The sequence below is a fragment of the Lottia gigantea genome, assembly GCF_000327385.1.
Source record: "Lottia gigantea unplaced genomic scaffold LOTGIsca_27, whole genome shotgun sequence".
Lineage (NCBI taxonomy): Eukaryota > Metazoa > Mollusca > Gastropoda > Lottiidae > Lottia > Lottia gigantea.
In genome coordinates, this window is record NW_008708846.1 from 2,228,207 (window position 1) to 2,245,462 (window position 17,256).

Here is a 17,256-nt window from a genome sequence, read left to right on the forward strand (position 1 = left end):
CCGTGAAGACTCTAAATTTAGGAACAATATTCAGTTAGCACAATCATTATTATCAAAGAGTCTGGCCCAAGAAGACACATCGAAATCTACCATTCATTACCGATTCAGCTTTACGGAAACTGCCAAAGATTACCGGATGATGTTCTTATAAACCTTAAACCAGCATATTGTATTTCATAAGTTTTTGCATTGTGATTTAGATCAGTGCTTTTATATGAATTGTTCTTATCAACAGTACTGAATGGTAGATGCAGCTAACACAGTGCCGTAAATCAAAACAGACCATTCCCTTAGTTTCAGTTGATCATATAAAAACGCATTCATTGCGTGAACAGATTCTCATTTCGCCGAGTTCAAACTAGGTTTTTAACAGTCGTCAATGTAATTTTACGCTCTCTGCCTATCTGATATGTAAATCTGGAAGTTTTTTTTATGATGAGAATCTTGATAATGTCACACAGGAGACAATAAAGACATATTGGTTAATTTAAGTTGCGTTAATTTGGAATTTAGTTTATCTACTAACTGTGTAGTCATCGATTTTGTTTGGTTTTAGTTAAATAAGTGATTCGCTGATTATCCACTATAGTAGGGTTTGCAAAACTGTAAAGAGTAAAGACGTTGAATCAATTAACGTAGGACAAGCATATCATATCTGTAAACCCTCGAAATCACCAAATGTTACTCAGCACCAATCTGAAGGAACAACTTGCCATCTGAACTCCGATTTTCTAAATCTATCGAAGAAAAACATAAAAACTTGTTCTTCATTAAAAGTATTTCTTTCATTCACAGAAATATATTGATCAAGGGCGCAATAAACTGATTTGTGCCATATAAAGTTATAATTATCAAAAATGATGTAACGAGAGTGCATTTATCTAGAATATTTCAATATTGTGAAAAAAGGTGCGCACAAAAAGAAATATCGAATCCGTCATTATAATCAAATGTAAACCACATTACTATGGAATAAGATGAAAAGGCTTTCAGTGATGTTTCTTCTTATTGTGAATCGAGTGGGTGTTGATTTCATCTCCTATTCCTTTGGCACCCGCCGATTCTAAATTATAATTGATTGATCCACCTTTATACGACATAAGACTGTGTTTCAGATCGATTTCCCAAAGCCAGGTATAGTATCATCTTCAAGGGGATATTCTAGTATTAGCCCTTGTAGTCATCTGTTAGACTACGAAAGAAAAAGAAATAGGAGTCTGAAATAGCCTCAATGAAAGACTCATAAATATCTTTATGTCCGAACCAAATCTAACCCTTTACAAATACCATTGACCAGTATTTATTTCCAAGTGAATATCGGACTGATTCATTAAAAAAAGGATAAAGAAAAAGTGTATAAAATATAATAGGGTGATTTTAAAGTCTCAAAATATATTGAGAAAAGGGTGTAAATTGTTTTTAATCCTCTATCTTATCTGACCCACATCATTTTAAACTTAACATCCTGGCCAATGACTTTATTTGTTTCTCTTTTTTCCACCACATTGTTTTTGATTAAACCACGATTTCTACAATAACCAACACATCAAAGTTGTATTACAGTTATTTTATTCGAAATTCCATTCTATACAATTGCATTATGTGTTTTCATTCGCAAACAATATTATTTCAGTTTTTTCAGAATTTCAGCAAAGTAAATTTTATTGTATTTTCAATTCAGTCTTTTTTACTTAAATTTATAACAGAAATGCAAAAATGCTTCTATAGGACAGTTTCTTCAATAAGACCCAATACCACATTTAACGAAGGTGTAGGTCGCAATTAAAGTCTCGACTTGTATCAAGATGGCTTAAAGGAAAACCAAAATAAGAACAATGTTTCAAGTTCAAGAGAGGTAATTTTTAATGCGGTTGTTAATTTGGATCAAGCACGTATTTCAGTGCGCAATTCCCAATACCTTTCAAGATGGAAGGTCATCAAATCATAACCTTGTTTTCATTATGTTTGTTGATTGACAAAATTTTACGTGGTAGACCCAACGAAATATAAGACCTGTGAATTGCGAAATAACAACGAAATGTAACAACGAAATACCTACAAAAACAACACAGAAGTCGTCAAAGACTGTAGCCTACCAAGGGAAGTAACAAGTTAATGTTGTTGAGAATCACCAAATTTAGTACAGAGCATTGTTTATAGTTGAGAGTAGCATGATATCTAGCACTTGCGGGTAATCACATTATGCCCAATACAAGGTCCATCACATCACGGTAAACAGGGATAAAATCAACCTATCATCATTAAAATCCACAGGCATTATCCTTGTCTTACAATCACCAAAATTATAATCCATAAATGAAACAATGCATCAAATATTGTAGTCTGACAGGGGAGCTTTACGATGATCATGTAAATATGAAATGAAAGCTATCCTAAAACTGTAATCTGTAGAATGAGCACTTCACTGAAAATCAGTGAAAGGAATCCAGCAATTGAGCAGGAGATTGTTATGTATTGTGAAAAGACGGACGAACGGATCGTTGGAAAGCATGACAACTTCGTCTGGGCGTATTAAGACATAATAATTTTCCCATTAACCAGTCTTTAATATAATTTTACATGAATAAATAATAACAATTTTTTGTGATAATGCTTGGTTTTTTCAGCCCAACTTTTCTGTTTTTCACCTCATTCTAGTGTCTTGGCTCGAAAATTATGTTGATTGTTGTGTGCAAAATCGTCCACAATCGCCGATTTCTCAAAATCTCCACAAATAACAACGACCGAATGCTGTAATGTTGTAATTTCCAACCTATAAAACCGGGGATACCATTAGATCTGGTATCTGAAATAAAAATTAGAATGATGAAGGCAATTGTTCAAAGGCTGTATGCGTTCTTTAAATAACATACGAGACTGGCACTAGAAAAATATTTTAGGGAAAGGTTTCTGTTCAATTTAGTCAATAAATGATAAGAATACATGTACTAATACAGGGAAAAGTACACCAGTCTCGTAAAACAGAAATTGTAGCTAAATTCTCTCTCGGAGTTCATCAAAGCATAATCTTTGTTTTAAGAACAGTATTTAAAATAGATTTTCAAAAAATATGGTCAGATTTTTACTTTTACCATTACAATTATATCCATCTCTTCATAACAACGATTGAAATATTTTATAAAATATCTTGTGCATACGTCCACATTTATATATCCAGTTAATAATACGGATACTTACATTAATAGTCAGTAAATAATTCGGATACTTACATTAATATACAGTTATTGGTACGGGTCCTTACATTAATAGTCAGTAAATGGTACGAATATATACTTAAATTAATAGTTAGTAAAAAATACGAAAACTTACATTATTGGTCAGTAAATAATACGAATACTTACATTAATAGTCAGGAAATAATTCGGATACTTACATTAATATACAGTTATTGGTACGGGTCCTTACATTAATAGTCAGTAAATGGTTCTGGCACTTACATTAATAGTAAAAAATACGAAAACTTACATTATTGGTCCGTAAATAAAACGAATACTTACATTAAGAGTTAGTAAATGAGTCAGTTATTTGTACGGATACTTACATTAATAGTCAGTAAATGATAGGGTATATGATATTCTTTGTTACAATATTGCACTATTAAGAATTTGGGTTTAGAAGATATTCCTGTTACTGTTACATCTTGACCTTTATCAAACACTAAACCTTCATAGTTAGCCACTGAAATTTACAGAATGGAAAACATAAAAAAATTCCAATGTAACAATGTCCCGGGTTTGTGGTGCCTTTGAAAGGAAGTCGAGTTTACAGGCTTAATCACAAATTGGCATCATGTGTGCCAGAAATGCGAGCATGGTTAACCCCGTTGAGGGAACAATAATTAGACAGAGCGTCATTAGTATACGTAATATTAAAGTTAATCTGTGAATTTATAAAAAAAAACTAAATTCTGAATCTTACTTTATTATTCAGACATCTCTTACCTTTAAATTTCTCATTGAACCTCCGTCTCTGTGGAAAAGGGCACTTTCTATTATTATGAATGGTATAAGACCTTAATTTTGGTAGTGGAGGTGGGTTACTCTATAATAGAATGTGTATAACAATTCAAGCTATGCAACCATCTGACATTGTCCAAACTTGCTTCGTTTTCTTTGGTGAGCATGAATTAAATATATTAAACGAACGATATTAGCTATTAGGGCTAACCTAGAGAGATTCTTAGTTGTCAGACCCTGTCGCAGAGTGGCAACAGGTGCTCTAATGTGTCAGCATGCCTGCTTTGTAAGTGAGAGCCGCCACAATAGGGAGCTCAAATTCAATAAAGTCTTTGGACATTGACGCTAGAACTTGAAGTTAAAGAATGGCCTACGGAACAGTTTTGTTTACTTGGTGCACATTATAAGTCAGTAGGTAGTGTTTTGGTTTGTAAATGACACATTGTCGATTTCCAACTTTTAAGGGGGCACTTCTTCTACGTCATCCTTTGACTCGCCCTAAATTATTGACAACGCAAATGTCAAAGACCAGTCAGGAATTTTCATTACAATGTAACCAGGTCTCCCATGATCACCTGACCAACTGGTTAACTGCTTCAGCTTCATACTTACCGGTAATGTAGCAATCAATTTGTTTACATAATCTGACAGTGGGTTACCAGTCTCAGCTATAGGGTGGTTCTCATAGATTGGTATTTCATCCTCTTCAAATGCTTGGACTGCTGCTGGTGGAGGTTGTTCTTTGATTCTGCAACATGCATAAATGGTGGACTGAATTTCCCTGGTTATACGTTACAATATGTACAAATGTATGAAGTCATTAAAATTTATTGTACTTTAATATAGGTCTATTACCCGACAACCTACCCTGAATAACGCTTCTTGGATGATCCCCTTCTCCTATTTAAATAACCTTTACTCTTCTTTCTCATCGACCATGATCTTCTGGCCCAATATCCTCTCCAATATGACTGGATAACCGTAGCAGCTTTAGATGTCATATCCAGTTTCATTCTATCAAAGCATTGTCTACTACTTTCACTGAAATGACGTTGTGCATTATATTATTCAAAATGACGTTACTGGGCTCTTCACATACTAAATATTCAGCCTCCTGAAAACTACGCAGGCAAGCATTAATGAGTTTGCCTACGATTTGTGCTTCAACGCACATAAGAAATACATTGAAAAAATCATAAGAAAGAACTCGAAGTGATGTAAGCTATATATTAGCATACTAACCTGTAGAAGATATGTTTTCTTCCATAAATCCATTGAGTTGTGGTATATGGTTGATTACTTTTATCCATTCTCCTTAAGAAACATTCCAATATTTCCTGAAGAGAGATGTTTTGGGAGATGTTTTCAGCATATTTGGTTGGAACGTTGTGTACAATAAAAGCATCACATAGAAAATGAAAGTAAGCCCCCCTTAAAAATAGTATCATGAAGCAGTGGCGGATTTACCAGCAACTCCAGACCTTAAGGGGATTCGGCCTTGGAGAGATCCACCTCCCCTTTCCACCGCCATTTCAGGCTTTTTCCCTTGTGATGAAGTCAATTGAGAAACATTTGACTTACCTTGGTTTCATCAGGAAGAGAATCTGGTTTATGAGAAAGACGATACAACATAAATAACTTATATCTTTGGTTAAATATTCTGTATTTCATTCTGTATGGTAAACCTGATAAAAGAACAATATTTAACGTTTACCCATTTCAGTATTAGGGGTGCCAATTCTTTAACGGAGCACCTTCACTATCTGTCGACCAATCATACCTTAGATTCAGAAACATGAATTGTTTACCTTACATAATCAGTAATAGTGTTCACAGCTCATCGTCGAAATTTGAGCCTACAATCCATGTTTATCCATATTCACGTTTGAAAGTTAAAAATTCGACTCGAATATAGTGAGACTATGCCATATATAGAAACACATATATAGGAATAGACAGTGAAGTTTCTATTTTGCGGTATATTTGAAGGGATTATGCGACTTTCGTGCGTTTTAGTACTTCTTAAGACTATTAAAGCACATTCAAGACCCAAATCAATCCCCGAAAATGCCGCCTGTTACCCTTTAAGGATTGTTCGTTTTGTAATATCTTGGAGTCTGATATAACCAAACCACCATAGGAACTCTGTTTGTAATGTTGTTTGTAATGTTTTGTATTCGCTCAGCTGTGGGAATTGCAGTCATTTCATAGCAACACAAGATTAGGTATTAGATAATTGCATACCTTCTACCATGAGCTGGACAGTTTCCTGTAATTGTATAGAATGTATCTGTCTTAGTATCGTTTCACAATCAAATACATTTTCCTTAAAGCTGTCATTACTCTGAAAAAAGAACCCAATTATTATGCTTATGATGTGATAAACTAAATGAACTCAAATCGTTTTATGGATAATATAGTTCTCTAAATCGTTACTGTTAATGCTGATGAAGCTCGATTTGGGTTATCCGTAACTTTACTCAGGATGGAAACCCATACACCATTCTCGGAATGGAAAATAGCTTAAAATTCCAACCTACTAAGAGCATTTTCTCTTGTAGATATTACTGACGATAAAATGAGATGTTATCAAAATCTGCTTCTAATGAAGATCTGGGTGCTTTGAACTTTAAGGTTTCGTAATTAAATCGAAATTTTAAGATTAAAACAAAGCTATTACCTTCAAACAGTGGATATAATGCGGTTTAGCATGACTTGTAGATTTTAATATAGCATCCATTCTTAACGGAAAATCATAGCTTAATATTCCTTTATTATCCATCTCACTACACAAATACAATTGATATGTAAATTCAATAAACGTGAAAAAGTATGGTGGGCATATATGAAACACAACATAAATATCTGCTCACATTGTAAACAGGCACTCCCAAAAGAATGGAAAATATGCTATCTAAAATGATCAATTATCTGTTGGTATGTGTTATATCCGTCTGTACTGATAGCTTCGTGGCGTATTTAGGGGGTCGGTCATTCAGGCGTTCTAAGCCTATAAATGCTCAAAATTCATCTCAGGCTATCTTAAATCAGTTGGCAACCCCAAAACCCCCAGAGAGAGAAACCTCTCATTATTGGTCTCCCCTCAGACATTTTCTAGATACGCCTCATATATGAGTTGGATTTTTATTCTGTTATTGCTGTGTGAACTGATCGACCAGTATAGGTTTTTATTCATGCTAAGAAGTATTATTTCAGTCGGGAGATGCAAATAATCTGCAGGTATCTAAGCTTGACATATAAGCTAATGTGTTACAATGTCGATCGATGGCACTTAATAACGTAAAATAAATGTTTGTTGCTGACCTTATTTCATCTTGATGACAGGAAGGCATTGTTCTGTATTTGCTACCCGTGATACCTTTACCTGAAAAAAGCAACAAATGAATCATAAGGGAAACCTCTACATATATATATACACGCAAACATTCGAATATAAATGTAAAAAGACAAGTGTTCCTGGCTTTCCAACATATAAATCAAAACAAAAAATTAAGTCATTGAATCATTAAGATTGTAAGTTACTAAGTACAATGACATTGGCACTTCTGGTTCGGTGGTTAGACTGCGCAGGAACGAAACCAGTTTGTACACTTATTTTTTTGGTTCGTCTGAAATATTTGCGAAATCATTTGTTAGAATTATTGAAACGTTTTTGGATGAAACTTGGCGAATTTTATAGCGATATCTCTCTGGATGTTGCAGAACACCGTCTTAGGGTTAAAGTGACGAAAGTTACGAAAATGAATGGAAGAGCGACTTCACTTTGTGTGAGTCCGAGTAACAGATCAAAATCATACTCTTACTTGAAATTTGCTTCAGTTCTGAGGAGAAAAGATGAGAAGCAAAACCGAAATTACAAGATCTCTTTGAAAACATGGCTATAACATCATCAGATAACTGGTCTTGGTTGGTCTCACCAAAATCTTCAGCATTATAATTTGCTCTGCCACCAAAATGTCGAACCCCAAATGTTGAGTCGGATTTTGGAAGAGGTTCGAAGAAGCTATGAATAAAGAATTTCTTATTCAAATAGAGCAAATTTCATATAATATTAACAGGTGTAGGATAACCTTAAACGTATGTCGTACAATATTAACACAACACAGATAGTGGTGTATACCGTAACATTTACCAAATTCTGACAAGCGACCCAAAATATGAAGATTTTATCAGAATTAAGTATATCATCCAAATACACTCCCCACTCTCTTCCAAAAGGACAAAACTGCATATTATATCTGTATGTATCATTGACCCATTGCCTCATAGATGTAATGCGATCTTCTAATATTCAGCAATGCTTACTAGTTATTCGTTCTGTGTTCTTTCTTTATTTGTGATGTACTGTTTCTTCTGCTTAATAACGGCATTATTCCATTCGGCTGAAAATTGAAATTAAAACTGAATAGAATAATCATTATCAGAACACAAAGCAAAGAGTCTCTTTTAGCCTCTATCATCCAGTACAACTTCCTCTTGTCCTGGTCGAAAACAGGTATCAGTCTTTTCTGACGGTAACATGGTAATCGATCAATAAGATGTGTAATACATTGGAAATATGGCCAGACAACAGCCTACATCAGAAAGGTCTGAAACGTGTATAGCTGATGACCCACGGTGTTAAAGGTCTCGAAGTATAACAAAATCTCACTCACTGGGAGCCATAAATTTGACTTACCTGTGAATACAGTAAATCTATAACCTGACTATTATTAGTGTATCTAATATCTATATCAGGTGAAACACATTCATCTCGTAATATTTCTTCTGGTGTAATAAAGGTATGTTTTATAAAATGGTGGTGAACTTTCTCAGCACATAGATTTCTACACAGCTTCTCTAGATTGTTCACCTGAAAGGTAGAAAATATTTCAGAGGTTAACATTAAAAAGAATTAAGAAAAAATCCATAAGCTATGATTTTCAAACAAAAACATATATTTTCACTGCTAAAATGGTGCTCAATACATCATTTGTAGAGCGATGTAAGAAAAAAAAACAGGATCTGAAACATTTTGTTACTCAGAAAACTGATCTGTAAGGCTGTGTCCCTACTGAAGTTTTACAAGGTATAGTCTTGTTCTCGTGACTGCACTTGTAGACTTCTATGTTAACTTTTGGTCGTGTTGATAAGCACAATCACAAGGGGCACAATGATTATCGGAAGGTTAAGAAAACTTCGCTACAAGGGTAGTACTGTCTGGTCAAAATGAACGGAACAATAATATAACACCAAACTTGAAGGACACTTAACAGAGCAAGTGTTCTAGGAATATGATCATGTCTACCAAAAGTCTTTTTTAGCAAATCGTTAAATGCTTCGTAACTTCTGATAGATTATAATCTTTGTATATAAACCGTTTCTAAATGATATGGCTTCGACCCAAACCATAAATTATCTTGCTCCTGCAGAACAAGAGAGCTGCTTCGACATGTTCGGGTCGATAATCACATACCTCATAATTTTCAAAACCAGGTAAATCTAATATTCCTATAAAACCATCAGTGAATTTTCTACCATGCCCATGTGATCCCTGGCTTAATGATAAAATATCTGGTCGTAAATCTGAAATGCAGATGTAATTGTGTGAATTGCATTCATAACTTTATTTCACACATAAACTAGATTGGTTGAATTTATTTTAATCAATGCATCAATTAACACATAAATTTTAAATTGAAAGTAAGTGCGAACATGTTCAGTTACTTTACTTTTGTATGCACCTGAATCTGCTGCGTGCAATTGTTGGATCATCGACTTAAAAGAAACGAATGGATATAATTTTCTACGTAAAGCATGAAAAGATCGTTCTTTTTTCCAAAAATATTTCTATTGAAGAACATGGATCCGTGGGTTTTTGATAACCATTAACCAAAAATAGATTCACGTTGAAGAATAGAACTAACTGTAGGAACTGCTGTTCTGTGATTGAAGACTTTCAAAGCTGGAATGAGAACCCTGCAAATTGGCTTTCTTTAGACTATTGACTCTTTTTAATATAGCTGATACAGTTCTAAAATACAAGGCTCTGGCAAGCGTCGCACAATTATGGTTAGCCTGAAAATAAAAGGCAAATGTTTAGACTAAACGTTGTGTGGTCTTTTGTACATTGTCCAGAGGTCATAGTGAAAAGGTTCTGATAGCTATTTTGAAATTTGAGGTTGGACAGAAAAATTAGGCCTTGTTGTATGGAGATTTTCCTGCACCTCCGAAGTTGCGGGGGTTTCAAACCTATTCATGTAAATCGGACTCAAACCTAAATTTATTCGGACAGATGAATATGTATATTTGTAGTTCAGTCATTCCATATCATAATCTCCCCTAAACTATGAATGTCACACCTCCGATACCATTATAGTTTTTTTTAACCAAACTCTCGTGGGACATTTAAAATTGCGCGCTCCAATCTTATGTTGTCGGCACCTGTTTTTTGATACAAACACAGTCATTAACATCAACATAGAATTATTATTTTTAACAGTTTTAGGGTTAAATATTATCCGAGATTATATTTAGCTTATACCATACCTGTTGCGATTCAACTGATGTATGACACATTTGGCCATCAGCAGTATGTGATCTGGACGTTAAACCTCTATACATTGCTACACTGGATATACCCAATAGAGCAGAGGCCGACTTCATTTCTGAAATTAAATGTCATATAGTGTTAAGTTTTTAGATTTCGTATGTTATTTGGCTAATCCTTTTTGATTCCTTGGATATCAATGGATCTATTATGAATATATACCATCGTAGCATATTGAACTACACTCCGCCTACTCTTTCCATCTTGAGATCGACCTTTCTGATTGAAACCAAGTAGTGACATCAAAAGTCTCTTATTGAAGACCTTTCTGTGTATTTGAATGGAGCTACAACAGTACATATATTTTACCGCTTTGTCCACTAATTTCTAAATCTGTGTTTCCACCATCTTGAAACTTGATGTTTCCTAATAGTAACACAGTAGATAAAATTCTTAATACATCCATTACTGGTATATCTAATGATGATAAACTTTTCTGAAACAAAACAAAGTAAAATAAATTAAAATCTTTTATTTCGGCAGTTTTAATTCTTCTTGCGTACTTCATCTTATGAGAATCCCATCAATATTAAATACAAATAAGAAAAAAGAAAGAAGGTGCACAACAAAAGACAGACACGCTAAGCGATACCCAATAACTTTTCGTAACTTTTAAACAATGTAGAAAACCATCTTACCTTCCATTCTAGAAATCTGTCGTGATAATATTTCTTATCATGTTCAATATCGTTGCCAGTAGATAAATAGTTCAAATCATTAAAATCGTAATCTTCAAGATGAAGTTTTACTGAAATTAAAACAATATTGAATAACCGAAACACTTACCAGATTGTTCAAAGTCCAAACAGTATCTTCCTACCAGCAGTTTAGATTAAGGATACAAAGATATAGTCTTGCATATCACTGATTATAATACACATCCTACAGTTTGCCCTAGTGGAGGTTGATTACTGACTTACTGCCACTGTTCTTAGAACAAATGCTATCATCTATGGACAGAAAAAGGTCTTATAATAAAGTTCCGTATCTGAAATACAGACACTTTCTTCTTTCTTTTGGAAAACAAAATTGTAGGTTGGGTGCAAGACAAGGAGAACTACTTACCCCTCTCTTCTTGTGTAAGACCAGATAATAATTGGTAAAAGATATGAAAGTTCTGTTCTCCTATTGGAACTGTATTTATTCTTCTCTGAAAAATAGTAAATGGTAAGTAAGTGGCGTTCCGTTGTTAAATTTCCCAAATTTCTTGTTGTGCCTCAAAAGTGTAACGTTCGGTCTTTTTTTTATATTTCGAAGAGAAAAAAATTGAAAGCTACAGTATGAGGTTGGAGACGTCGGTCCAAGACAATTATGGCTAAATGTCCTTTTATATGTGCTTTATAGAATCTATTGATACTATCGGATTCAGAGAGTAAGTTATCTTGTCGCCGGTGTTAACTTGCATTCTGGTTTTCAAAATCTACTGAATGAAATATTACCTGATCTAAAAACAGACAATGTATCTTATTTCGGTAAATTTTACAATCTGAAGTCATCAGTTCTACATAAACACCCTGGAACATAAACCGTTGAATTGGAACAAATAGTAAGAAGGATTAACACAAACAGATTAAAAACGATATACAAATAAATGCAAGATATGCACAGGACAAAATTCACTTATTTTCACTGAATGTAAAAGAAGTATGTTCTCTTCTTGTGACGTTGGCCAGTGCTTCTATAGGAGAGTATTTTCTATAACACCCAACACTGATGTTTAAAAATCGATGATTCATTCATTCATGATGATGACAACATATATAAGAAATACTGGAGGATTAAAAGCTTAATACTAAACTATCAACGAAATTGGTTAAAGATGTTTTGAGGTACGTACCATTCTAGAACTATGAGGATTGTACAGTGTCGACGCAGAACCAAAAGCTCTCATAACTGTCATAGCAGCTGTGAGTTGGTCGTCTCTTTCTTTATTGCAGTTTTCATTTCTGATGCATTCTAATATTTGGTCACATTGAAATGTTTTCCCACTACCAGTTTCACCACTGCCAAAAAAAAAAAATTCACAGCTAATGTTTTATTTTCATTTTAGGTGAGGTTTTCTCTTTCTTTTCCTATTTCACCAATATGATGGTTCTATGGTTACATACTGAGATGTAAGCTCTAGGATGATTTTTAAGCACAATTTTTCAAATAAAACAAAATATAAATGAAGGACTTTTCCTACAATTAAATCAATTGGAGAGTGCGTTCGAGAGTTCAGGGGAAGAACCATGCTTTCGCGTTTTATTTTACATTTCAGATGCCACAATGATTCTTTTAAATAGGAATGTAGAAAAACTTACCTGAGGACAAAGACTTGTGAATGTCCAGTATCATGATGCTGTGATAGAACATGTTGCACTATGGTTGTTATAGCTTTACCGGGTAGACTACCTTCTGCTGTGTCCAGAGTAAAAGGGTTGATGCTGATGATGTTGGTGCCAAGTTTTGTCTGAGGATTGAAACAATAAATAGTGGTAAGCCATTGACGTCCCATTACCTAGTCGTATTTTCTCTATTCTGGCAAAATGACTGCCAATGATTTGGTTATGTAAGTTGTTACCTGACGCTTTATTCACGACGTAAATGGATACAATGATGTATAGTGTTAGAGGAAATTTTGTGGGTCTGCAATGTAGTTTTCTGCACTGTCAAATACTATTCAATAGTTTTTTCGGTCTAATATAAGACAGTGGCAAAGTAAAGGTGACAAACGTGTAAGTCTACATCAGTATTGTAGATGTAAATTCAGGAAATTAAAAAAAGCAACGATATAATCATCAGCTTACTCAGTGAAAATCTGATGCCACTCAGCAACTGTGTTTGTCAACTTAGCATCCCTTTTTGAGGTGTTAATATTAGGCCTACTTTGATATATTATTTAGTATTATAGTGGGGAAGACATAACGCAAGTAAATAACGCGTTATATGTCCAAAATGTCAAATATGGGATTTTTGTTAACAGTATGTGATATTTTAAACGCTAAATTTTGGAGTATAACTTTTATCTCCAGCTAGTGTTTTTCAGTAGAATAATCCGTGTATCAAATGTGCTATATCCTCCTAAACAGGAACACATGATGCTCAAAACAGACTTACCTCGAATTTTTCTTTTTGGAATCTTGAATTAAGGTACCTGATGATATTATCCTCCGTTATTGGTCCCACAATCTGGGTCAAATCGCCAATTTTAGAGGAACTAGACATAATGTTGTGTTCTCCAATGCTTCGAGCTATCACCAAACACAGGATGGAACGATATTGTCTTTATTATTTCTCCCTCCCGTCCATCTTGGACAATTCACGAACCTATCTAAATGTGTGCTTTATGTTTGTCACAAATTAAATGTCAAAATTCAAATCAATTTACAATATAGGCTAGACTAGATAATTGTGTATTAGTATATCACACTATAATCGTTTCATGATATCACGAAATACCATCCAATTATTATTGTGAAAAAAAAAACACCTTTAACCATTGATTCCCGACTACACAGTCATTTCCAACGATAAATGTTGTGTTCTGCATCATATACACGATATGTAACAACAATCAAGTAGAATGGATGTTCAATTAATTCATTTTTATCATGCTTATAGTGGTTTGCTATCACAGTGGTATAAGTATATTCTGATAATATTCAGTTTATAGTTGTTTTTGGTTCTTCAATGTTGGTAAATATCACAATATCCAAAAATCACAACGTTACAAACAAGATGTTACAAATATAGTTAGACTAATGTAGAGCAGAAATGCCTTAATACATCTGTTGCATTTACTAACATCCACAATAGTCTACTAACCACAAAATATTCGTATATCTTTAACAGTTAAAATAAAAAAAAGCCTTATAGCAAATTCCCATAAAATGATATACACTCCTTTATGGCTAATTGACAAACTACGAAAAGGCCTTTATGAATTTATGGTTTGTCTTTTTGTTCAATGATTAACCTAAAACTAGGCATGCTTAACTAATCCACTATAAATACAATAGCGATACAATTATAGGTTATTTTGTTCTGTACTTATTATCTAAATCTCGTCCGATCAGATCAGATTATCTTGTTTCAAATTAATCCCATTTAAAGGGATATTACCGTGATATATTATATCTGACAGCAATGGTTTGGCTTTTGCTATGAATTGCATTATAAAGCTTTCATCCCCATTAAATGCGTGTTATCTATCAATTAACATGAAATCAAATGAAATGAAATCAAAGTCTGTATTCTCTTGTCAGAGAGGCGCTATCAACCTGAATTGCGAAATAACTGAAATGAAAAATTTCTACTTTTTGAAGCCTAATGGTTAAAGGAGATGGAGAATGACAGACAATATCCAATACAGAAGAGATATTTAAAAGAGCAGCAACATAAGAGATCCAGGATTTATTTTCATTATTGCCTCATCCCGACACTCTTTGAATGTCGACCTGCCAAGCCCGTAGCCAGACATGATTGTTCGAGGGCAAGTAATCTAATCAGATGGGAAATGGTGTATTGAAGCTATGGGCTTGCGACTTGTATCTTTTGGATTGAATCTGGGTTGAAGTATTTATAGAACCATCTAGATCTGAATTTAGCCCTTTCAGGTTAGCGCGTATAATCCCACTGATCTGTCACGGCAGAAACGCCACACATGGTGAGAAGCGGGAAACAAATCAATATGGGGGGTATTAGTGGTCAAATGATAAAAACTACAGACAGCATAGTTGATTCTGATCTTACGAAGGTTTATTTCTTTTCATTGAAATAAATTCGCAAACGGCTATCGCTTTAAACATCCAAGTAATCGGTTGATCGATTAGCTTGGCGTCTAATTGGATTTAACATCTTAATAATAATCTGGATTAGATCAATCCCATTACACAACAACATATAGTGTGGCAAATAATCAGGTGTTCAATAGTTTAGAATAGATACAAAGTGGCCTGATTGGTCAATATATATAAAGTTGACCAATGATCACTCTTTAAAACAAAACCGAGTTTGATATGCTTTCAAAAAACTTTCTGTTTGCTTTATCACGCTGTGCTGGAAGTGAAATTAAAATAAGACTCCTAACCTGACCAGTATGTAAGCACATTATGTCCGATGCTGTTAGCAAAACAGGGGTTGTCAAATTCTTGAAAAATTTTGAGTTATTCAGATTTGTCCGACTTCACATGTTTGGGACAGCCCACAAAGCAAATGATTTTCTTTTACCCAACAAGATAAACCATAATATCCGGAATCGAAGGCTGGCTTCTATGAAAGAGTTAGAACGTAATGTAATCAAATAATATAAATGGAGTCAGAAGGTAATGTAATCAAATGATATAAATGGAGTCAAAAGGTAATGTAATCAAATGATATAAATGAAGTCAAAAGGTAATGTAATGTAATCAAATGATATAAATGGAGTCAAAAGGTAATGTAATCAAATGATATAAATGGGGTCTGAAGGTAATGTAATCAAATGATATAAATGAAGTCAGAAGGTAATGTAATCAAATGATATAAATGGAGTCAGAAGGTAATGTAATCAAATGATATAAATGGAGTCTGAAGGTAATGTAATCAAATGATTAAATGGGGTCAAAAGTTTTATGTCCTCAAATGATGATACACCCAAAAAGTGATAGTAATGTAATGATACGGGTAATCAATAAATGCGGTTTCATGAACAACTTTATTCAACATCTTCTACGCAAAACAAAAGTTGGATTTGTTAATTTATTATAACAATGGCAAATCAATTCTAAAACAAAATATGTGTCCTTTAAACATAGAACTTGCATGGTCTACTATCAATTCAATTCATATTTTCTGCAACAGCAAGTTATTGAATATTAATATTTGCAAGAATTCATTTTAACTAGGAATTAAACTAATTGTTTATGGCCCAGATTGAGTTTTGATGTGCAGACTTTCTTCAGTACTGATTTTAGTGAAAAAACATTCTCTCAAAAGTTATCATAAAATATCTTGATATTCTCGCAGAGGGGCACTTTGGGTTTCACTTTCAGGCACTTCTTTTTGAGGCATAGACAGTCTAGATTTGGCTTCAAGGGATTTGAGTCTTTTGTCTTCTTTTTCTTGAAACTTTTTCCGTCTTTCCATTCTTTTTTCATTTGTCTGTTTCCTTATAGCTGAAGATTTTGCTTTGTGTCTCACATCTGCATAAACTTCACTTTCAATGGCTTTTCTGATATCAATGTGATCTGGAATCTGCACAAATCTAATCATAAAACCTTGAACAAAGAAATCTGTAAACTTTATGATTTTTCTAGTCTTGTTCTTGAATGTTCCACCTGTCATAGTCATATTCATCCATCCATCAACATTTGTGATTCTCCCCTTCACTGAAGTTTCATTTCTCAATTCCACAATGGCTACCTGGCCTTCCAAAGCTTTCAACAAGCAAATTAAGGTATTTTTAAAAGCAAATTTTTCCCGGTTACTTGCTGCCATAATGTGGAAACGTTCTTCAAACTTTTTAATTCAACTTTTCATGTCTAAAGTGTTTGATCACAATATTATTTTCCTGAAGTCAAAATCACAATAAAAATGTTTAAGAGAGTTATCTGCCCTATACATGTCTTCTGCCGCTTATGTACTTACAAAACATAATCTTTAATTTGAGTTTTCTGAGTTTTTACATTTTTTCTTGTTTTTTTCTAG

The 17,256-nt window shown here is 33.8% G+C and overlaps 2 protein-coding genes across 2 annotated transcripts; both read right to left on the reverse strand.

The window, feature by feature from the left end:
• Positions 1 to 2,550: 2,550 nt before the first annotated feature.
• LOTGIDRAFT_215365 (hypothetical protein) lies at positions 2,551 to 13,794 on the reverse strand (the record flags this gene model as incomplete). Its single annotated transcript, XM_009056329.1, has 23 exons — positions 2,551 to 2,806; positions 3,563 to 3,699; positions 3,963 to 4,062; positions 4,590 to 4,725; positions 4,845 to 5,018; positions 5,220 to 5,314; positions 5,559 to 5,662; positions 6,222 to 6,321; positions 6,658 to 6,763; positions 7,302 to 7,362; positions 7,796 to 8,001; positions 8,304 to 8,380; positions 8,677 to 8,850; positions 9,454 to 9,563; positions 9,905 to 10,055; positions 10,527 to 10,645; positions 10,897 to 11,023; positions 11,226 to 11,335; positions 11,653 to 11,737; positions 12,027 to 12,101; positions 12,425 to 12,590; positions 12,891 to 13,039; positions 13,687 to 13,794. The coding sequence occupies 23 exons, from the start codon at positions 13,792 to 13,794 to the stop codon at positions 2,774 to 2,776; spliced, it is 2,703 nt and encodes a 900-aa protein (XP_009054577.1). The 3' UTR covers positions 2,551 to 2,773.
• A 2,964-nt stretch (positions 13,795 to 16,758) lies between these two features.
• LOTGIDRAFT_79495 (hypothetical protein) lies at positions 16,759 to 17,037 on the reverse strand (the record flags this gene model as incomplete). Its single annotated transcript, XM_009056198.1, has 1 exon — positions 16,759 to 17,037. A coding segment is annotated over one exon (279 nt), but the record flags the coding sequence as incomplete, so codon positions are not given.
• Between the last annotated feature and the right edge of the window lie 219 nt (positions 17,038 to 17,256).